Raw genomic sequence first — 24,602 nt, 5'->3', positions numbered from 1 at the left:
TCTTTATCAGATTTTCAAACTCAATCAGAATATCATTTTATATATATATATATATATATAACATTTTATAAACTATAAAGTACTGAGTGTACATTTCTTTCCCCCTTCTACTTTTACCTATCTTCAAGTTGATTTTGTTTTTGTTGTTGATATGCAATTGAACTTGGGGGCTTAACCACTAAGCCACATCCCCAGCCCTTTTTATTTATTTTTTATCTTGAGACAGAGACTCACAAAGTTGCTCAGGGCCTTGCTAAGCTGTTAAGGCTGACTGGGGACTTCCCATCCTCCTGCCTCAGTCTCCCAACATGTATGTGTCACATCACCATGCCAGGCTCTCAAATTGAGAATTTTTTTTTTCTTTTCTGAGATTGAACCTAGGGGTGCTTAACCACTAAGAAGCATCCCCAACACTTTTTATTTTTTATCTTGAGACAAGGTCTGAGTTGCTCAAGGCCTCACTAAATTGCTGAGGCTGGCTTTGAACTTGTGAACCTCCTGCCTCAGCATTCCAAGCTGTGGGGATTATTGGCAGGTGCCACTGCAACAGGCCTCAAATTGAGATTTTTTAATCACAGATTTCAAATCTTTCCATGACTTTCCTGAGGACCTTAATCATGTCATGCTCTGTTCTGTAACACAGGACTCCAGGTATTTGTGTCTGGCAGGGCAGAGGGGGGTGGGTGTCAGCTAGCAAATGTATTCTGACTTATGTTGTCTTTTTTTTTTTTTTTCTTTTGGTGCCAGGGATTGAACTTGTGGGCATTTAGCCACTGAGCCACATCCCCACCTCTTTTTTGTATTTTATTTAGAGACAGTGTCTCGCTGAGTTGCTTAGGACCTCCTTAAGTTGCTAAGGCTGGCTTTGAACTCATGATCCTCCTGCCTCAGCCTCCCAAGCTGCTGGGTTTATAGGAGTGCACCACTGTGCTGGGCACTTATGTTGCCTTCTGAGGCAAACTTCAGGCCAATCCTTTTGTGCCCAGAATTCTCTCTACCAGATCAGGTCTCTTCCCTCTTTATGACCCTACCCAGACCCACACCTCTCAATTTGAGGCCCCTTCTAACAGCCCAGTCTGCCCTGAATTTTACTGCTAATTTCAAGTGCTCCAATAAATAACCCAATCTATATCCATTCCCATTAGGTTTGGGTTTTAGTGAAAAGTTGGGGAAAACATATGAACATGTGTGGAAAGGGCTTGAAATGTGATGATATGTTATGTAAAGTTAAATGGATCTAGGTCAAAATCCCAGAACTTCTATTTACTAGAGCATGTTGGTAGGCCCACTTAGTCTGAGCCTCTCTCTTATTCCTACTTCAGAGTATATGTGAGTATTAACAAAATAATATGCACTAGCCTGTTGGCAATAAGCAAATAATAAAATTCAATATTTACCAAATAAAAATAGTAATCATACTATTTCTACATATATATTCCCTTTTATATATGAGACTTAAATTTACTGATGAATGTCTACAACACAGGAGAAAATGTAACAGATTCATGAATCTGCTCATGATTTCTCTCTGAAGATGACTGTTTGCTAGTTCAAAAAGAAAATAACCAAACAAAACCCATATGTATTAACTGTGGATTCTACATATATAAAAATGTACATGTTTTACAAGTTTAAATTATATTTGGCAATAAACATATAAATATAAATAGATTCTTAGAGTTTGGAATTAATATCCTTTTATTGTGACCTTAGTATACATTTGGTCTTTAACAAATTACTTATTAAAGTCTGTTCTGTCTTTCTCAAAGCAATAGAAATTTTTGTGGTATAAAAATGATGCCTTTTATTTTGCCATGCTAAGAATATGTATGTATTGGGTCAACAGCTTCTTAAAAGTTTCAACAAACTTTGATTTTGTTCAGGAGTTCTGGGGCAGGGGGAGGTGATGATGATCAATAATACCCTTAGTTTTGGAGAAATGTTACACAAAAGATAATTGAGCTCTTGAGAAAAGAAAATAACTATCCTTGTAAAACATTAGTAGGGAGAACATCTAACCCTGCATAAAAGGGGCATTCCATCCATGTAAGGAGTCATTACTTCTCAAATCTCTCAAGCAACAGAAATAAACACACAAAAATCATAGCATCGTAGTATCACTGCCATTCCAAATCTTTCCTTTGTTTCTTTGTGGGGCTTACTGTGCTTACTTGCCATATAAAACATTTATCTGAGTTATCTTATTCTTCTTCCAGTTAATACATCTAGCATTTCAGAACTATTTTAAAGGACAGAATGAACCTAGATTCATATTTAATAAGATGATTAATCTAGCCATATGTTTGGAGCTTAGCACTGGATTTAATGATTGCTAAAATAACCTATAATCCAGAAATCTTTGACACTTAAAAACAAGTATTTCTATTTTCACTTAATATAAAGCTACTTTCAAAGGCAGCTAGAACAAATACAGAATACTTAAATCCCAAGAAATATCTTTTTTTTTTTTTAAATGTCTCCTTACAACTCAGAGTGGAGTGAGACAAGTCAGTGAATAGGAAGGCAGCTCTTTCAAACAGGAAGAAGAAATCACAGTGATCCTAAAAAAGACCCTTCACATTACTCTGCAGAAACAAATGCTAGAATAGCAACCAAATTCTGACCAGGGACTGAAACTTCCATTCTAATATCTTCCAGAGGAGGTGATGACATTGGCAAGCTATAGTAGTTCTGACTCCAATTTCTAATCAACTCACAGCACAGTGCTTCCAACTGTCCTTATGTCCCTTACACCAACACCTAACTATAGCACTCCAAGTAAACACTCCTTGTCTAGGGACCAGTGCTCACCTCTGTTCCAGATTCTGAGGGGTCATAAAATGAAGCCCTCAGAATCGCATTGTTTTTACTCTGGGTACTCCTTGTACCCAGGAAGGAAGGAAGGAAGGAAGGAAGGGGGGGAGGGAGGGAGGGAGGGAGGGAGGGCAAAACCAAACCTATGCCATCTAAATGGCATAGGTATTAGAAGTGGTATTTTATATAAATAAAAATAACAAGGAAGCACCCACACACACACACACCTTTTTTTAAAGTGGCTGTTACATTCAAAATGGAGAATGAGGCTCCCTGCTATATAAAATTGTCCTTAGACCTCTAGAGAGAAGGGATGGGTCTAACAAAAGTCAAGCTAAGAAGCAAAGCATTTCTGCAACTGCTCACCAGGTCACAAGACACCCTGGTATGCCGCTGAGTACCATTAATATCCGAATACCATAATGTTTTCCTCCAGGCTGACAGGAAAAGGAATATCCTAAAGATGTCAGAAGTCAATGAAAACCTCCTCCTCCTGCCCTGTCAGAATTGTGTGGTTCTGTCTCATCTTTGGTCATGGTAGTCCAGTAGTCAGTTTTCCTAATAATTTTATTAAAGTCCTGTGAAAGATCAAACTTTGTGTATATGGTGGCATACATGATAGAAAATTGTGAATTTGGTAAAAGTTGATCCGCATATGAAAATATTGGAACTTGATATTCTGTGAAGGAAAATTTGCTTCCACATTGGAAGCTGGCAAGCCACTGGAATGGTAAAAAAGAATCACAGTATAGATTTTTTTAGATTTTCAATTCCTACATTAAGAACTGTGTAAAAAAGCGTAATGTCTGTGTACAGATTCTCAAGACAACCAACAAAATCTCAATTATGAAAGAGGAAAAAAAAGTGAATGGAGTGAGCAATTGAGGAAGCAAATGACTGTCAATGGAGGAAGAAGCCCAAGGAATGAGAAATATGAATGGCAAAATTTCTGAAGTGAATCTCAGACCTCAAGTTCAGCATGCAGTGTCAAAATGACCTCATGCTAAGCCACTCCAACTGACTTGAAGCAAAAGAGAAGAACAATTTCTATACTAAATAGAGTCTAAACAACCAATCACTGCAGGATACAATCCTTCTGCTGCTCCTTGCTTTCCTGGAGCTTGTAGAAACAAAGACTTTGGGATAAGCAATGTGGCTTTCATAATCTGCCCCTGACATTAAATCCAAACCTTTCTCATATCCTACCCCTTTTAAGAGTGGAAATTCAGGGCAAACTAAAGTCCCTGAAGCTTTAAAACACCATCTTCTTAGTATCCAATGACATCCTCACTCTCTTTACATGCTATGATCAGAGTCAGAGAAACTAAGCGGATGTGGCAACAGAAGCAAACACAAGATACTATGTTGCCTATTTTTAAATTGAAGGAAGGGGCCATAAACCAAGGAATGTAAGTGAAGCTAAAAAGAGCAAGGAGATGGACTCCCTCCTAGAAAGCTACCACCCTGTTGTCTCTTTTTATACTTCTGATCTATGGAATTTATAAGATAATAAATTTGGGTTTCTTAATGCCTACAAGTTTGTGGTCATTTGTTACAGCAACAATAAGAAATTAATACCTGGTTAATTCTTGTTCAACCTAAACTCAGCTCAGGCACACTTTCCAGGACACCTTACCTGCCTTGTTCTTACCCTACCTGCTGTCTTCCCTTTACTTTGCCTTGGCTAGCTCTTCCTCCTCTTTGCAAATCATCTTGCATTTACCAAAATGATTGATCCCTCAATTAGCCTGAGAGGCTTCCTTTTAAGAGTAGGCCTATGGGTTTGTTTTTTGTTTTTTAATTATTTTTTTTTTTGTAGTTGTAGATGGACAGAATGCCTTTATTTGCTTATTTTTTTTATATGGTGCTAAGGATCAAACCCAGTGCCTCAAACATGCTAGGCAAGTGCTCTGCCACTGAGCTATGCCCTAGCCCCTATGTTTATTTTTTATTTCCATTGTTTATCAATGTTTCTGGTTCAGAGAATACTCAAAAGGCTTTCAGTAAATTATCATGACTCACCCCTTAGTAATCAACAAGATACCAGTGTTCATTTCCTTACTAGATGATAAAGACACTGATGACAAGTAGCTAGTTCGTTACCAGGAAATGAACTTGGAAGTACTATCAATGGCTCCTTTCTCCTTTAGCAAGGCCTTCACAATGTCATTTGCCCATTTCAAGCACATTTGCTTGAAAGAAGTTTAACCATACTTTTCTACCTCCAAACAGAATGTTCATGAAACTTTCAGTCACAAAGAGGAACTAAGTATCAAGTTGAAAGAAGAAGACAGAAAATAGTAGTTAAAAAAAAAAAATAGAAAATATTTTCATGATTCTTGTATAGTTACGGAGGTGAACTGTATTTTCCAAAGACAGCAACATCTGTCCCTCTCATGGGATGTTCTACACTGTGACCCCAATACTCCAATGATCAAGAAATGTTCGGGGCTGGGGATATGGCTCAAGCAGTAGCGCGCTCGCCTGGCATGTGTGCGGCCCGGGTTCGATCCTCAGCACCACATACAAAGATGTTGTGTCCGCCAAAAACTAAAAAATAAATATATAAATGTATAAAATAAATATATAAATGTAGCCATTGCCTTCCCCTTGTACCTCAGTTGGCCTCAGGGCTTCACTGGTAAGCAACAGAATGCAGCAGAAGTGACAATGCATGACTTACGTGACTACCTCAGAGGACATGCTGTGATTTCTGTCCCTTTAAGCACTTGCTCTCCAGATGCTCCTCCCTGGGGCACCCTCTCCTAGAAGCTAGATGCAATGCTGGGAGAAGCCCACGCCATGTGTAGTTCTTCAAGGAGGCACTCTGGTTGGTAGCCCCAGTCAAGCCCAGCCTGGGAGGCATCAGACTCAAAACTAGATACCTGAGTGAAGAAGTCTCCCGACAAATCCCTGTCCCCAGTCAATGATATCTTCCCTGACAGATCCTCCACACAACGGAGCAGTGACAACCCCTGCCATACCTGACTTCCAGACCTGTAGAGTCCATCAGACTAGTAATACTAAATTTGGGGCACTTCATTATCCAAGGCAATAACTACAACCGTTAATTAACAGACAAAAATACTTAGCAGTATTACTATCACATAAAATTGCGGCTTTGCTTCCTGTCCTTAGGAAGACGGACCAGCCAGAAGTGTCTTGGTGAATTAAATCAATTTGATTCTGGCCTAAAAAAATACATATATGCTCTAGGACTACAGCTCCCAGAGACTTTAGATTTAATGGAACCAAATAGTAAGTACTCTTCCTTCCACATCTAAGATTTTACCACTTTTAGATTTTTTTTCAATGACTTTGGGATTCATAGTCCTATGTCCTCATATGTCCAAGAGGTTAGATTAGATGGGATTAAATTCAAAAGGGTCCTGGAAGAATACTAGAATGTCTGCTCTTCTTCCTGTCCAGTTTGGAGCACTATAAATAAAACCTGACAGACCTTCTTAAGTCAACTAAGTAATGTGTAGCCTGAGTGCTTTCAGATACCCAGGAGCTAAACCACATTGGGTTTCTTAGGAAGCCTTCTAGCACCAAGTGAAAAAAAAAAAAAAAAAAAAAAAGAGCAGCTACTGCCAAGAGGGTTGTGTACAAGAGAGGTGGTGGCCTTGAGAGACTCGTTTCACAAGACTCCAAGTATCTATACTAGAAGGTCAGAAGTGGGAGGCAGTGTGGCCTTTAAAATACAAACTCAAGCTATTTTGCTCAAGCCAGATGCTGCATTCTGGAAGCAGATGAGAACACAGTTATCATTAGTCTGGAATCCTGGGAGAGCTAGTGGCTCCAGATCCTCAGAGGGTTTTGTCATTCATGTCACAGAAGGCTATTCCACCGCAGTCTATGGGGCCTCAGTACTTTTCCTCTTTGATTTCAAATATAAACATTTTTTGCCCAGACTTTTGGGGATACTTTTTAAAGTAAGGCAATTTCTCAAATATATCAAAGAATATAAGGGAAAAAAACAATCAAGAAACAAGATATGAAAAATTTGAGGAGAAGATGATCTAGATCGAAGACTTCAACATTCCTATGAGAAACTGGATTAAATATAGTGTTTATAAATCTGAAGTGGGTGCTGGTTGACTTCTTTCACCAAAAGGTGCAGTTTAATGACCCAGTGGATTGCTACCTGTAGTCCCTGTTGCTGGGGAGAGAAGAAAAGGCACGATCAGAACCTTCAACAGTGTTTATGGGGGCTCAGCCTCAAGGGCACAGCCAGAGTCCCGCCACAGTTTAGGAACACCCATCCACTCTCCCATCCTCGTTCTCTAGGCTCCTAGTCAATCTGTGCATTTCTCAACATCCTTCTAATCTACCTTTTCCTATCTGTTAGAGTATGTTTCTGCTCCTGGCAAACAGGACCCTGAACCAATTCAAATACCAAAATAACCACACGTATTTCCAAAAGCAACCCCTCGCTGAATATGGGAGGCATCAGACTCAAAACTAGATACCTGAGTGAAGTAGAGTGAGTAGACTCCATTCCCTCTCTCTCCCTCTCTTTCACTCACTCTTCTGCATTTTAGACAGACGGGGACACACACACACACACACACACACACACACACACACACACCATGCAAAAAAGAAAGAAGAGAAAGAAACAACTTAGGGAAGATGGCTGTATGTCCTTCCACATGGCTAAATTATCCAATACAGAAAAACAGATGGTTTCTTGTTCTCACCCTGGTCCTCCTTTCAGGACCATAAATTTTCATAAGAAGATGTTTCGACACCAAAACCAGATGTGTTAATTCCCCTTATTTAAATTTTCTTACAAGAAAAGAATTCAAGGAACACAGCGGTTGACTGTTAATGATCTAGACTTCATCAACTCAATATACTGATGTTTTGATGCACGCCACAACCCACACAAACTATAAGTTTACTGACTGAATTTATGCAACTAAAACTCATTTATCATCACATACATGGAAGCAGCATATGTGCTTGCTCTCCAGCTTATAATAAGCAAGGCCTTGGGCTAACATTCTTTCTACCATCAGATACCATTAAATAAGGGGGCCATCACTTTTCCTGAAACATGTACTTCACATATTGCATGACCCATAACAAGATTCTTTGGGGGAAAACAAAATAGAAAACAAATTTGCTGGGATCTTCAATATTAACCAAAACATGAAAAAACAATGTAATCATATATAAAAATGTATTAAGAGCCAAAAGATACCTGATGGATTTGTTGGCTCTGGAGGGGGAGGGAATAAAATTCCTGCTAAGTACTTAAAATGAGTGGTCTCTAAACTTCTCTCTATATCTAGTTCTACATGAAGGCGGTCTGCTCGCCTGAGTTCTAACAGTAGTCAAAACCCAGAGGTTCTAACTACAAAAAGCAGACGCTGAAATCCCCTGCTCTACTCCCTGCAGAAACAGGGATAACCTCTTCTTCCTTCTCCTAGAAAGAGTTAAAAGCTTTAAAAACAATCTTCATGAAGGCCAATGGTCCTTTGGTCCTATGCCCAGTATCCTCTACCTGATCTGGTACTCTCTGCCACAGGTGGCTTCTCACTGACAAAAACCCTATCTGTCAGTCTTACTCACTGACCAAAACCCTATCTGCATAGTAGCATATCCTTGTATTCAAGAATATATACAAGGATAGGCTGCGAGGCTCCTTGGAACCCAAAGATTCCAGTGACATTTTGGCTGAAAGCATTAAAGAACACACCCTTCACTGTGATTTATATATTTTTTTAAAAATCAACTCACATAAAGAGGGAAGGAAAAAAAGAGAGGGAAGTAAAAGAATGAGCTGTGAATGCCATTACATTTTTTAAAAACAAGATCATAGCAAAGTAACGCTTTTTCCACTCCAAGACAGGATAAATAGGAATAGGTCAAAGGAGCATCAACCTAAGAACAAAGTTTCCCAGGGGCATGTTCCTGCCTTGTCCCTGTTCACATGGCAATCAGGATAATCCTTGGGCTTGGGCTGTCTACAAAAGGCTACAGCTAGAGATAAATGCAGTTGATTAAAACTCTAAAAGCTCAAACTTAAAGCTAATTTGGATGACAACTAGACAGCTATTGATTTAGCAGGACTACGTTTTTCTTCAATTAAGTACATATGATGCCCTAAATGGCTAAACCATGGGCAATTCTGACACCAGACAGTTAAAACTCAATTGTGCAAAAGTTTGTATGCCTGCTATGCATAACAAAGAGATTCTATTTCAGCAAAAAGAAAGCAAAAACCAACATTAATCTCATAAGTTACTAGCTTTGATTCTGATTCTATACAATTAAATCTTTAGGATATAATTTGACCAGCAGTATAATCAGATGACAGTCAAAACACTAGTTATAACAAGGGTCACTGATATCTGCATTGTAAATGCTTTCAGTGTAGAATGTGATATTTCCAAATATGATCTAATCATAAATTTTATAAGTTATACTAGCAGTATATGCTATTTATTTTTCCTTGAAAAACCATCCACCCAAACATACAAACATACCTCCTTATTTATAAATGTAAAATTTATATATTTACATATGATGTATTATTAAAACATTCAGAGAAAGGCTTTTCTTGTTTACAAAAATCACTTGTTTTGAAAGCGGAATATGAATTTAAAGATTCACTCTTATTCTTCATCATTGTCTTAGAACCTGAGTATTTTTTCACTATCACTAGGGCCAAATAAATTGAAAGAAAACAAATAAACAAACTCTTTGATTTTCTCCATAGTCAGCAGTAACAAAGTGGATAATGTCAAAATCTAAGCACCAACTGGAAGAAGAAAGGTGACATAAATAAGAGACAACAGGAGTGTTTGTCCAGCCCACATGTTGGAAGCTCCCCACCCCATGTGGAGCATCATAGAACCACTCTCCAGTTCATATGGCAGCTGGGGTGGTGAGTCCAATTAGGGAGGTGAAGGTAGGGAGGTTGGCTCTCTGGTGCTAACTCAGTATTTCCCTTATTTCTCTGAGAAGTTCACACACAACTGGGCTCACACTTCAGCATGGTTTCATGGAAGTCTCTAGGATCAGGAACACCAAACCCTAAGCCTGGCTTTTTGTGACCATAGGAAACCCTCGATTTGAATTTTAGTTTATTCTTTTATATAAAGGAAATATTAACAGTTGTTCCAAAGATGCTAATATAGAACCAGATAATTTCCTGTGTGGAGCTGGTGCAGCCCTGGAATAGAGTCAGTGCTCAACAAACACTATTCATGCTCTCCTCCTCCAGAGGCTTGCAGCAAAGACAACAGGAAGGGTGGAAGTCGCTGTGAGATCTGGACTATAACACATCTTAAGTCTTAATCCAGCAACACCTGGAATTAAATGGGACTGCCAGGGTAAGTCACGAATCTGAGGGTCCTCCTGTAACCTGGGCTCCAAGTGCCGTCAATATTCTCCAGGGCTATTCTTGACATCTTTTTCCTCAAATTTGCATTGAATGTAGGCATATACTGAGGAATACGCCTACATATTCTTCTAGGTCATGTAACTGTCCACTACCCCTAAGGGAGACTGGTATTATCGCAGCTGAGATGTCTTGATACTTTGGGGCAGAATTCTTGGTGTCATATTATCAATGTGTAATGGTTTCTTTTTTTGAACTCAGTCTTCACATTCAACCATGCATGTCCACTACTTTATAGTTTTGTGACAGGAACACTTAATTAGTAAAATCACAAACTCCTGAACTAAGTGTCTATATTTATTTGACAGGTTTTTCATACCATCCAACAAAGCAATTATAATAAAATACTATTTGGGAGAAGCAACTCTGATGAAAAAGTTCATAAAATTTATAGGATATTATCTACATATTTTCAACCCTAAGGAAAACCATATGCATGTAACAAAATCTGTTTTCAAACTGGCCATTTCATATTCCTCAAATGAAAATATTGTACTGCAAATATCATTAAATTATGGTAGAAACAAAACACCCAAATTTAAGATGTATAGGCTAGCTTCACGCCTTTCCTCTCGGTGATATATTAGAAAATCAGCGATTACACTCTTTGGATCCTAGAACGAATGAAGAGGTAAAGTCATTCTGCTTGAGGATATCCCAATATGAGCTCTTTGAGTGAGCAGGCTTATTAAACTGTAGTGCATCCTACCTCCTTGAAGTTATCAAAAGCTGATAAAATGATTTCATGCCCTCCTCTGACAAGACAAACAGCTGCCAACAGTTCTAAGACAAGGGCTTTTGTTCTGTCAAAACAAGAAGAAAAAAGAAAAACACAGATCGGTGAAAATGACATGGTGAGTCAGCTACTCCTGCCTCCAAGATGAATATGAGAATAATCATCATTTTCCCTTGTGCTTTTTAAACCTTTATTCTGTTCCATAGTTATACTAAATCACTTTTTGAAAACTTTACCGACTTTTCGATATGTGCTTTGTCTAAAACAGCAAATGTGGAAGGCAAGCTTCCTACACCCAAAATTTACGAATATCACTTATCAATGAAATTTCACTAATTCTTTCAGTCAAATTATCAAGTGACTCAGAGCAACAGAGCTGAAAAAATTTTACTGATGAGCTAAAAACAATAGGAAACATGAGAATACACACACACAAAAGTACCAACTGAATATTCTTCCTGGTTTTAGAGTCAGAGGCATAATATGAGAAAGCTCAAAATCAACTCAAATTTATGTTTTACACTTCAAATCTGCTCACATGCAGATAGATCCATTAAAATCCCATGTGACCACACAAGTTTCTATCACTTCTTCATATGCAGGAGATCTGGGAGGAGTTGGATTACAGCTGTACTAGTGCAAAAATATTTTCTCTGACTCAAGAAAATAAAACTCCATCTGAAATATTTTTGAAAGGAGAATCTAGAGATCATTCTAAGTTTGTAAATACAGTGTCGAAAAAGAAATGGCATTGTTTCTTCAACGTAAGATCACTTAAATATTTCATCTTTGTTCTGGAATAAAAACTATTGCCAATCTCTTAACAAAGACTGTTCTGATATTCCACAGTATCAACTGTCTTAAGAAAAATGAATAACAACTTTTCTATAGTGGAAGGCAGAGACATGACTAATTAGGATTTTAATAAAGAAAGTAAGAAATCACTAAGTTGTAGATTTATTCAGGGGAAGTTTTAAGAAATACTACTCAATATTTAAGTAATCTTTACACACTGCATTACATTCCTAGAAAGGCCTAATTTACAATCATATTTTTAAGGTGAATTAACAGTTTCTAGATACTCAGTTTATATATTGCATCTCAGGGAAGGGAACTATATATTTGAAACAGAATACCTCACCAAGTTGGAAAAGCTCAAGATAACCAAAAGAGAAACTGTTGATGAGAGACTTCCAGAGGTAATCTGTAAGGCAATTAATCTATGTGTCTGGTCTTTAAAGAAAACAAATATTAAAGAAATCTGCATATCTGTTCATTTGTTTTTCTATTTGTTAACTAAAGGTACATATGTAAAGTTAGGAAGCAAAATGTGGATAAGAAACGGTGGTTTCAATTAGCTATTAGTATTTTAAGACTTTCCTAGTCCCCATGTCTGGACAAACTTACAGATTAATTCTCTTCACCAATTTAGCAGCAAAGATGCTTAATACCAGACCTAGAAAGGAATAAAAGCTTAAGGAGCAAAGTGAATGGCTAAAGTTGTCACCAGGTGCTCAACTCTGCCCCATGTAAAGATGTAACTTGGCTGAAAGGAAAAAAATCCACACAGCCAAGTACTTTACAGTCAGTCTTATTTCAGCAAACCACACTTGAGAGTTTCAAAATTTTAACTTTTGTTAAGTGTTAACTAGCTCTAGTTAGATTTAGACTTACAGTACAAAGGAAGCTCACCTGGGATTCTTGTTGTTCAAGCTTAGTGCAATCTCATTAACAGCATGTGGATGAGACATGACCATGTTGAAACCATACTGAAATGTGGGAGAAAAAAAAAAAAAAAAAGCATTAGGAAATAGGTTAGGTGATAGTCAATATTAGTTAAAAACAAAAAATCTGAAGGTTCTATCTCATGTAACAATGATACACTATCATAAATGAGGTCATCATAAATGCACGTTATTGTCAAAACATATTTCTGTATTGAAAATATCAGGGATGCCATCATCAAAGGCTTATCTTCCTATATATACATAAGTTACACATTTTTCTTTATTAAAATAGTGAAAAGGCCAGGCACAGTGGCACATGGCCTGTAATCCCAGTGGCTAGGGAGGCCGAGATGGGAGGATCACAAGTTCAAAGCCAGCCTTAACAAAAGCGAGGACTAAGCAACTCAGTGAGACCCTGTCTCTAAATAAAATACAAAAAAGGGCTGGGGATGTGGCTCAGTGACCAAGTCTCCTGAGTTCAATCCCCAGTGCCCCCCACCCCCCCAAAATTAGTAAAAAAGCCCTATCCAAGGGATTCTCAACTCAGCCTGCTCATTCAATCATTTGAAAGACAAAACAAAACACTGATTGATTCCCCAAGATCCACCCAGGTTAATTTGGTCTGAATCTCAACAACAAAACCCTGGAATCTGAGAATTTTTAAGCTTTCAGGTGACTTCACTCAGCAGTTAGGAATCGCTCCATCAAGTCCCTTCTCTGGGCAATGGCTCCCAGAACCAAGGGCCTGTCTTTCTCTGAGGTATGTTATATCACCCTTCTACACAAAGAACAAGCTTAAGAAATTTGATTCTACTAAATTGAGGAATTACCTTCTCTCTCCTAAATTTACTGTCAGCTTATGAACTATTTCCTCTTACACTGAGAAAAATGTATGCAATAAGAAAATCCTTCAAAAGCTCCAACCATATCACCCACACACAAAGATCTATGGTTAACCTCCTCACCTCTTTCCACAAATGAACTCTTCCATGCTTCCATTTGAGGCTAATCCCTGCACTTAAGTCCTTGATTTCATTCCCTCTCACCTCCTCAAAAATATATGCTACAGAAATTCCTCCACTCACCATCACCTTTCCCTGTCTACTAATTCATTATCATGAACATAAAAGCATCATGAAAAATGCTCTTATCTTAAAACGACTGCAACAAAACCCTCTTTGATACCACAATGAGTCTAGCTACCTCCTCTCGTTTCTGTTATCCTTACAACAAAATTCCCCCCAAATACTCAGGATCTCTGATTCCTCTCATTTGCTGTTGAATCCACTCCCACCAGGCATTTTACTCCACAGCCCACTTGTTACAGTTTGGATGTGAGGTGGTTCCCTGAAAAGCTCACAAGTAGACTATACAGGAATGTTAAGCAAAACAATGAGATTATGGCAGTTGCAACACAATCATGGATCCATCTATTTGTCGGATTAGTAATTTGAATGGATTACTATGTAAGTGTAGACATGGGACTTGGCTCCAGGAAGCAGGTCACTGGAGGGAGGGGGGGTGTCCTTGGGGATGATGTACTTGTTCGTGGCTCCTTGTGCTCTCTTGGCTTCCTGGCTGCCATGAGCTGAGCAGCCTTCCTGTGTCACACCCTTCCACCAGATGTTCTGTCTCACCTCAAGCCCAGAGCAGTGGAGTTGGCCAATCACGAACTGAATCTATTAAACCATGAGCCCAAAATAAACTTTTTTACCCTCTAAGTTGTTCTTGTCTGGTCGTTTGGTCACAGTGATGAAAAGCTGACCAACATACCTCTGAATCTATTCTTGCCAATATCACCAATGACCAACGTTTTGTTAGTCAATGGCCTCACTCATCTTACATGATTCAGCAGCAACATTTTTCTTCTTTCAGTAATAGGGATACCAAACCCGGAACCTGGCACATGCTAGGCAAGCATTCTACCACTGAGCTATATCCCCAGTCCCAGGCTCTTTTGTTTTTTAATTGGTAAACAGCATTTCACCAAGTTGCCAGGCTGGCCTGGAACTTGAGATTCTCCTGCCTCACCCTCCCAAGTCACTGTATTATAGACATGAGCCACCACACTCAGCTTGGGAGCATTAGACAAAGTGAAGCATCCCCTTCTTGAAACATGGCCTTCAGATAGCTCTACCTTCCTGGCTACTTCTCCGGTGAACTAGTTTTTCCTCATCTCTTAAACATTTAAATGGAGTGTCCCACGGTTCATACTTTAGACCACTTTACTTCTCTGTTGGCCCCACAGATTTCATTCATAGTCCTAGTTTCCTAAATGCTCTATGTGCTAACTAGTCTCAAATTTGTAGCTCAGTGGAGGAGCACTTGCCTAGCACATGTGAGGCACTGGGTATGATTCTTAGCACCACATATAAATAAATAAAATTTAAAAATCCACTGACAACTAGGAATATTTTTTAAAAAATTTATATCTCCAGCCCAGACCTCTGTCTTGGAATCTAGACTAACATACTCAACTACACTTAAATCACTATTTGGAGGTCTTATGCATATCTCAAAGTTAAAATCTACCAAATGGAACTCCAAATGATCTTCCTCCAATTTTATCATCCTGTAGCCTTCTCCTTCTTAGTGAATGACAACCCAATCTTATAGGTACCCAGGATGAAAGCCTTGGTACCACCTCCTCTCCTCGCCTACTCTCTCACCACATACTTAATGCCATCAAAATAAAATCAGAATCTGACCACCTCTCTCAACTCTGCTCCTATAATCCTGAGTCATACACCATCAATGCTCACCAAAATTACTGCCAATAGCCTCCTAAATGGTTTACACCCCCTTGCCTTTGCCCTCCAAGGTCAATTCTAAGCACAGCAGCCAAACTCATCATATTAAATGCAAGCATCATATTTACTAGCTTTTCCCTTTCAACAAGACCAGTGTCCTTTCCCTGACCTATGAAGTCCTACATAAGCAGTTCTCTGTTACTTCTGTCTTTACCTTCTACTCTTCTCGTTCCTCATTCTGATCCAGCCAACCTGGTCTCCATTCTGCGTCTTGGGAAAACCAGATTTATTCTAACCTTCCCTTTGTTGCTAATTCAAGTTCTGATTAAATATTATCTCCTCAGTGACACTTTCCTAGCTAGCTTATTTAAACATGCATGTACATCTTAAGCACTTCCTATTTCCTGATTGTTTTTTGCAATGCTTAGTAATGGTTCTCTGGGTTCAAAGCCTGACCTTGCCACTTATTTGCTATATGGTTTTGGGAAAATTACTTAACTTCTGTGTTTCAGTTTCCTTGTAAGTAAAATGGGGAGAATAACACTATCAATGATAGTATCAATGATAAGGGTCCTTTGAGATTTACTTGGGTTCATAAGTTTAAAAGCCTACCTTTGTAAAACCACGATTCAGCCTTCATTTCACTTTATCATCATTATTATATGAAACCCCAAATAATTTATCAATTTATTTTGTTATCTGCTCACTCTCTTAAAAGTTAGTTCCCTGGGCCACTAATTCACTTAATGCTGTATTCTCAGTGAGTAGAACAGAGGCTCTGTCTGACAAAATACAAAAGCTATCAAACTTGAAATGGAACCACCATTTGATGTAGGTATCCCACTCCTAAGTTTATACCCCAAGAACTTAAAGTCAGCATATTACAGTGATACAGCTACATTAATGTTTATAGCAGCACAATTCATAATAGCTAAACTATGGAACCAATCTAGATGGCCTTCAATAGATGAATGACAAAGAAAATGTGGTATATATACACAATGGAATATTACTCAGCCTTAAAGAAGAATAATATTATGACATTTGCCAGTAAATGGATGGAACTAGAGAATATTATGCTAAGTGAAATAAGCCAATTCCAAAGAACCAATGACAGAATGTTTTCTCAATATGCGGATGCTAATTCATAATAAAGCGGGAGGGGGGCATTGGTAATTTGGATGAGACACAGGGGAGTGAAGGGAAAGGTAGGGACATGGGGATAGGAATAATTGTAGAATGAATTGGACATTATTGCCCTATGTGCATATATGATTACATAACCTGTGCAACTCTACATTATGTACAACTAGACAAATGAGAAGTTATACTCCATTTATGTATGATGTATCAAAATGCATTTTACTGTCCTGTATAATTAATGAGAATGTTTGCGTGTTTGTGTGTGTGTGTGTGTGTGTGTGTGTGTAAAAGATATCTACTGATTTAGAGAAAGAACAAATGAATGTTTCCCTTCTTAAATTCAATTCAGCAACCTTATGTTGGGTTTGAACACTAACATGGATCCTCTACTTGTGTATTTTTTTTTCTATTTCTAATTGAACTTACCTGTGGCATCCATATCAATACAAATAAAATTTCTTTTTATATTTGAACCCTACTGTTTCTAATGCATACCCTTGGTTTGCTTACCTACACATGTAACCCTGTCAGTTCACCTCAGGTCCTCCAGGCTCTAACTTCCTCTGTACTGTTAGGATTAACCCAAACCACAGGCTGCACTGCTTCTAAGCAGCCTCAACCTGTTTCACTACCACCTGAAGGGGAATCTGCACTTTTAACCAGGATCCACCAGGTGCTTCATATAAAGATTAGGAACCACTAAGTCCAACTCCTTGTAACTTCTTGTTCACTTTCCAACCTTTGGGAAACACTGACCCACTCAATGTGGCAGGTGCTCTTCCATTATTGTCTACAGCCAGTGGTTTACTCTCTGTTCCGTGCTTACAAGCATTTACCGAGTCATCTAGGCAACTCGACCACTGTAGAAGAAAATCACCTTTCCTTTTAATAACTACAAATTATAGGCCAGGCTCAGTGGCACACACCTGTAATCCCAGAAGCTCAGAAGGCTGAGGCAGGAAGAATTGTGAGTTCAAAGCCAGCCTCAGCAACTTAGAGGCCCTAAGCAACTTAATGAAACCCTGTCTCTAATTAAAATATAAAAGGGGCTGGGGATGTGGCTCCATGGTTAAATGTCCCTAGGTTCAATCCCTGGTACCAAAAAACAGAGGAAAAAAAAATACGAATTATAAATACTAATTAAAATATCACAGCAATAAGTTAAATCTGGAGCATTAGAATGAACCTTTCTTTTTAAATAGCTTCTCATCAAATCATGATATTTACTTCAGATAGAAAGAACACAGAGAAGCCAAAGAGAACAAGACCCAAATCTGATGAATTCCGACTTCTTTCGGGGCCCAGAAGCACAAGCATACCTGGTAATTCATGATGGCACGTAAACACATGATGCAGACATGAACGTCATCTTTCTTACTCACTAATCTTGAATTCTTCAGAGTTCTTCTGCTGGGCAAAGTATTATATCTACAAATAAAAACAGAAACACAAACCGATAAGTTTCTTTCTTAGCATAGGCACGTGTGCTGTAAAAAACGGATATTATTTTCTTCATTAACCCACACTTACATAAGGACTGCAGGTTAAGAACACCAACAACAAACCCATCACCACAAAGCTATTTCCATAGACTGTGAAGCCCACATGTTTCTGAGGACTGGTGATGAGCTTTTCATGCCAGATACCTAGAGACAATGAAAGACAACCCCTCTCACAGTAATAAAAAATCAAACTGTATGTGAGATTGAGTAACAATCCCAGCTTCCTATCAGCAGGCCACACGAGGTATGCATAGGCAATCTCTGCTATTAACAAGGGAGGGGGTGACACTTAGCTTAGACCGAGGCCCCCAATTATTTGTCCTAATTATAATTGCACAAACTACTGCTCTCAGGTGTCCCTGCTTTGGGAATTACTCCTAGACATTTATTAGTGACTTTAATGTGTCACTGTGATACTAGATTGACAAATTAACATGGTGCATGTAGAAAAGATGATAACATTGAGAGCTTTAATACAAACTTTAAATTATTTAAAGAGGAGGAGGAGGAGAAGGGAGAAATCTCTATCAAAAGTCTAATATTGTATATTTGTTGATTGTATGTCCTCTTCTGCTAAGTATCTGTTCAGTTCCTTGGCCCATTTATTGATTGAGTTATTTGGTTTTTTGAGTTTTCAATAGCTTCTCATCAAATCATGATATTTTTGAGTTCTTTATATATCCTGGAGATTAGTGCTCTGATGTGCATGTAAAATTTGCTCCCATGAGTGTGGTAAAAATTTGCTCCCATTCTGTAGGCTCTCTATTCACCTCACTGATGGTGTCTTTTGCTGAGAAGAAGCTTTTTAGTTTGAATCCATCCCATTTATTGATTCTTGATTTTATTTCTTGTGCTATAGGAGTCTTATTAAGGAAGTTGGGGCCTAATCCAACATATCTAGCAATTAGAGAAATGCAAATTAAAACTTCTCTAAGATTTTATCTTACTCCAGTCAGAATGGCAGCTATTAAGAATACAAACAACCAACAAGTTTTGGTGAAGATATGGGGGGAAAGGCACATTCATATATTCCTGGTAGTACTGCAAATTGGTGCAGTATGAAGATTCCTTGGAAAACTTGGAAGGAAACCACCATTTGACCCACCTGTCTCATACCTTGGTTATACCCGAAGGACTTAAAATCAGTGTACAACAGAGACACAGCTAATGTTTATAGCAGCACAATTCAAAATAGCAAAATTGTGGAACCAACCTACATGCCCTTCAGTAGATGAATGGATAAAAAAAACTGTGGTGTATATACACAATGGAATATTACTCAACATTAAAAGAGAATAAAATCATGGTACTTGCAGGTAAATGGATGGAGTTGGAGAATATTATGCTAAGTGAAGTTAGCCAATCCCCCCCCAAAAAAACAAATGCTGAATGTTTTCTCTGATATGAGGATGCTGATCCACAATGGGGATTGGGGGGGGGGGGGCGGGAAGCGGGAATCATGGGAGGAATGGAGAAATTTTAGATAGGGCAAAGGGGATGGAGGGAAAGGAAGAGGGCATGGGGGCAGGAAAGACGGTGGAATGAGATGGGACATCATTACCCTAAGTACATGTATGAAGACACGAATGGTGTGACTCTACTTTGTGTACATCCAGAGACATGAAAAACTGTGCTCTATATGTGTAATGTGAGTTGGAATGCATTCTGCTGTCATATATAACAAATTAGGATTTTTTAAAAAGTCTAGGGGCTGGGGTTGTGGCCCAGTGGCAGAGCGCTTGCCTCTCACACGTGAGGCACTAGGTTTGATCCTCAACACCACATAAAAATAACTAAACAAAGATATTGTGTCCATGTATAACTAAAAAAAATTTTTTTAAAAAGTTTAATATTGTTTGGCTGAACAGAAATTTCATTTTCTATTCAAAAACTACCAAACATGGATAATTCTTTCAAATAAGGCTGCTAGTGAACCAAATATATTTTTGAAAAGCACTTTGATCAATCACTTGCCTCACTAAACCTGAATGTGTAAAATGTAGTTTGCTCACACTAATTTTGAGAAGGTAGCTCCATTAAGGGACTTTCTGCTTTATTTATACTTTGAAATAAAATCTCTGCAGTAGAAGCTGACTCCACTCAGTTCTGAATTCAAAAGCAAAAAAATTGAGATTAAACAAACAAGTTGGGTTTTTGGTGTAAGTAAGACCAATTTCAGCATCTAAAATTCAACTTTAAAATGTGTCACTCATCCATAACCCAGCATGACTATTGACACATGCCTCGGAGTCTCACAGACAGTGGCACAACTTCTAAAATGTCCATGCAGCCAATCCATCCTAAGCCTACATGATGCTCTTAGATTCTTCCTTTCCCCTACATACAGTTATTTTAATCTCAGCTTTAAATTTCTTTAATGGAATCACCTATTATACACATGGTAGTTTATTTGAGGCATAGTTTTCATTTTTAATTAAAGGCAACAACCACTAACCTAAAATGAAGTCACCTGAAATTTAAAAAGCAAAGAGGATTTCAGATTTCCCTTTGCTAAAGTATATTTATGCATGGTGATGATTATAGAAGATACACGGATCAAAGCAAACTACTCTCTAAGGAAGATTGGTTAGTTTCCTCTATACCTTTCTTTATTTCTGCTTCACTTCCCCGCCCCCCCCCAAAAATCTTAAAGTTAAGCAAGCCTACACATTTCATTGTGTTTCCTCAAATGTGTAAAGTAATATAGCACATTCATTTCTCTATTGAGCCAATTCTTGATATATGCTGTACCAAATCTCTAAGAAGCCACAATGTCTTTACCACTATTTTTCACAATGCAGAAACCACAAAAAATAATTAGAATAATATACTACATACTGCATATTACAGAAAAGACTTCCACATGTTGTATTTTGTGGCAAACCTCAAATATATTTTTATGGGTCAAGATAATATATTTAACATGCAGACTTATTCATATTTAAAGAATTTAGAAAATATACAAGACATCAACAAAAACAATGAGCGTTTATGAATGATATTTAATGCTAAAACAATACAGCTGAACTTTTTCTAAAATGAATGTTATTTGTTTTCAAAATTATTTTCTCAGGCTGAGGTTGTGGCTCAGTGGTAGAGCGCTTGCCTAACACATGCGGAGCCCTGGATTTGATCCTCAGCACCACATATAAATAAATAAATAAAGGTATTTCTCCATCTACAACTAAACAAAAATATTTTTAAATGTTATTTTCTCTAATTTTTCAATTATAGAAAAATAGACGTACAGTGCGGCACACGCCTGTAATCCCAGCTGTTTGGGAAGCTGAGGCAGAAGGATTGTGAGTTCAAAGCCAGCCTTAGCAGCAGCAAGGCACTAAGCAACTCAGTGAGACCCTGTCTCTACATAAAATACAAAAAAGGGCTGGGGTTGTGGCTCATTGGTTGAGTGCCCCTGAGTTAAATCCCTGGTACCCACCCCTGCCCCCCCCACCAAAAAAAGAAAAGAAAAATAGAATAGAAATAATAGGGAATATCTGAACTTGTATGTTTAAAATCATATCATTACAAATTTTTAAAACCCAACGCCACAACAAATAACAACAGAATCATAGTACTGACATCCAGATGAGATCCTTATCATTGACTCTACACCTTTTCTTATACAGATAAGTAAACTGAAGCCCGAAGAAGTTACATCCACGTGGAAAATAAGAAGAGTTTCGAATAGACTTCACCCCACGACTCCCCACTAGGAGTCAGGGCAATCACTTTCTACAAATTGTTTCTCATCAACTTGACTCATCAACAATCTGCTGGGTTATCGCATAAAAAAGCTACCGCCTACAGCCATCTGTGCAGGACAATTTCTTCCCTAACATTCCTATCCAGTCATCCTGACAGCATTTTCTACTTCAATCCTATATAGATGTAATTTCCTGACTTGTCTATTTTACCACAAAGGATTAAGACTTATTTGATGCAAACAGATCTGATCATCTACTGCAGAACACAGTGGATGATCAAACCACTTTGTAAGCAAGGTTTTCTTTTCAAATCTTAATTTCATACATCACTGATCAGGAAAGTAGGGATGTATTCTACATTTTTGAATCCTCATTATAAAAGAATTTCCTCCTGTTAAATAAAAGCATCCTGGAAAATGCCATAATTCTTTACCTCTAAAAATACAAAGTAATTTCTAGGAATGCAATTTGGGATTACGTAAATAGATACAGATTTCAGAGAAAGCGACGAATTAACATACACATCCTATGGAACGTGACAATCTTTGTAATTAGATATTTGGTTTGTGTGCTTTAATTATTCTTTCAGGGCAAGCGGTGCGATTTTAAATTTAGTTCCAATACACGATGTTGATACTATTGAATCAACACTTCCCTTAGGAGATAGTTTTAATAGATCCCCCAAGTCACTCACAATTTATTGGTCACTTTACTACTTTATCACTACAAAGACAATTGGACAAGGTGAGGAATCTAAAGGAAATGGGCTCTGGTTCCCTCCATCAGTCACAGAAAGTCAACCCAAATCTTTAAGTTGGTTTTATTAAACACCTACTGTTTATCCTAAACTCTGCAAAGTGTCAAAGAAAAATGAAAGATAAGGATATTGCTTCTGTCCTCAAGGACTTATCATGGAGTTTAGGGAAGAACGGGTAAGTACATAGCTAGCCCCTGCATTGAGATATGCTCTGTCCACAGCCTGCCTATTTCACTGCATTTACAAAGTGATGCATATGAACCCAATAACAACCCTTATATACCCACCAACACAGGATAACATGTTGGAGCAATGGTAGTCACATCTTTTCAAGTGAGAACACTATTTGCAAAGCACTGTCCTTAAAATCATCTCATAGTCAACCATTTCTTAATCAAGATAGATTTGACTGAGTTAATATAGACCTACTCAAAAGTTGTTTTTAAATGGAGCTGTCAGTCAACAACTAAATATGAAAGGAATAGAGGAACTGAGAGACAAGTATCATAAAGTTGACATGAAAATGGGCATAATTATGAAATATTACCAATGTAGATTTAAAATATCCCTGTCTTATTCAACAGAATTATAAGTTACTTTCATTTGTGATTTTTGTCTATATTTTTACAGGCTAAATAAAATGGATGTGTATTACTTTTCCAAAAAAAGAACAAGCAAAGTACATTGAAAAACTCTTTTAGATGATCTAGGTATAAATCTACTTTTCAAGAGACAGCTAACAAGCTACCACAATCATAATGTCCTTCCCACCCCAAGCACCTGGCTCCTAGAGAACTCTAGGTAGAAGGTGGTCCCATTGTACCCTCATGAGCAAATTTTCAGAATTCTATGAAGAGACTAAAACCTATAACACCACCTATGACAAACAAATCAAGTATCATTAGAAAGAATCAGCTTTGAAAATCTTTTTCCCTGGCATTGTAAATGTCTGCCTGGATGTTGATAGGCTGAACACAGTAATTAACTGTTTCTACAGAAAAAGGATGAGGGTAACTAACTACCAAGTGTGAGTCACACTGATTCATTTAGGCAGGGCTCGAATATCACAGCAGTTATCTGTCACCCATTAAAAAAATTCCAACACTCAAAGCAAACCAACAGCCAAGTAATCTATCCAAAGTACTATTTCATAATCAAGTTCATATGATTCAACTTACTATCTCTGAAAGGACAGATAAGGTGGCCTGCATCCTGTCCTATGTCACAGCCCTTTAGGCTAAACTATTAGTCTTTTCCTTTCATAAACAGTGATCATCCTAGTGGAGATTATGGGAATTAAGCAGGTGGCTCAGTGGGAGGTATGGGGCCTCTGTGGTAAACTAATATCTTTTGTATGTATTCAGCTACTTAATTACCAAAAGTGAAATCCATTACTATATTTTCTTCTGAAGCTATTGTAAATCTTCATTTAAAACAGAGACTATCTGAACAGAATCAAATTGGAGATTGTCCCTCCAATTCATTGTGATTTATTTATAAAAGGCCCCAGTGAGAAGCATCAGTTTCTCCAAGTCTCCATGGATAATCGAGGCAAATAAGGTTTATTCAGAACCCTCCTTTGTAATTTGTCTTGCCTGATCCCAGACTCTGTCAACAGCTAATGGTACTCTTTCCCTTCACTGAGATTTGAAATTGGCTTCTGAGACAATACACTCCCCTGGGTCCTCTTTCTCTTCACCAGTAGTTCTCAGATCTCACATACATCACAGCTTAATGGAGGTGGAGGAGGAGGCAGCAGAAGGGGAAGGGGGAGAAGTATGGAGAAAAGGAGGGGAAGAGTGAGAGGGGTTTTGAATGAGCTCCCATTCCATTCAGTTCCCTGCCAGGTTGCAGGTTTCCACTGTGATGGCAGCTCCTGGCTTACAAGGCTACTGTGAACTAGAGAGAGAAGGGGATGGGAATACAGCAAGTCAAAAGCCATAAAGCTTGATGTTCTTACTGAGATTCCAGGTTTTCTTTTCTGGGTTTTTTTTTTTTTCTTTCCTTGCAGAGATACTCCCCATTGCCTCAAAACTTTACTTAATTTCTAAA

General features: G+C 38.1%; 1 protein-coding gene across 10 annotated transcripts in view; it reads right to left on the bottom strand.

Annotated features, from left to right (window-relative positions):
- The window catches only part of FMNL2 (formin like 2), a 303,439-nt gene that overhangs the window by 53,905 nt on the left and 224,932 nt on the right, over positions 1 to 24,602 (bottom strand). For all 10 annotated transcript variants that reach the window (XM_081261219.1, XM_081261221.1, XM_081261223.1 and 7 more), the window contains exons 7-9: positions 17,904 to 18,012; positions 12,657 to 12,733; positions 10,938 to 11,031 (exon numbers count right to left, since the gene is read on the bottom strand). In XM_081261219.1, the coding sequence (XP_081117345.1) occupies positions 10,938 to 11,031; positions 12,657 to 12,733; positions 17,904 to 18,012 (280 nt within the window). The remainder of the gene's footprint in view (positions 1 to 10,937; positions 11,032 to 12,656; positions 12,734 to 17,903; positions 18,013 to 24,602) is intronic.

The sequence above is a fragment of the Spermophilus citellus genome (genome assembly GCF_964194105.1).
Source record: "Spermophilus citellus genome assembly, chromosome: 11".
NCBI classification, from domain to species: domain Eukaryota; kingdom Metazoa; phylum Chordata; class Mammalia; order Rodentia; family Sciuridae; genus Spermophilus; species Spermophilus citellus.
The sequence above is the reverse complement of the archived record's forward strand: the minus strand, read 5'-3'. Positions and strand labels throughout refer to the sequence as shown.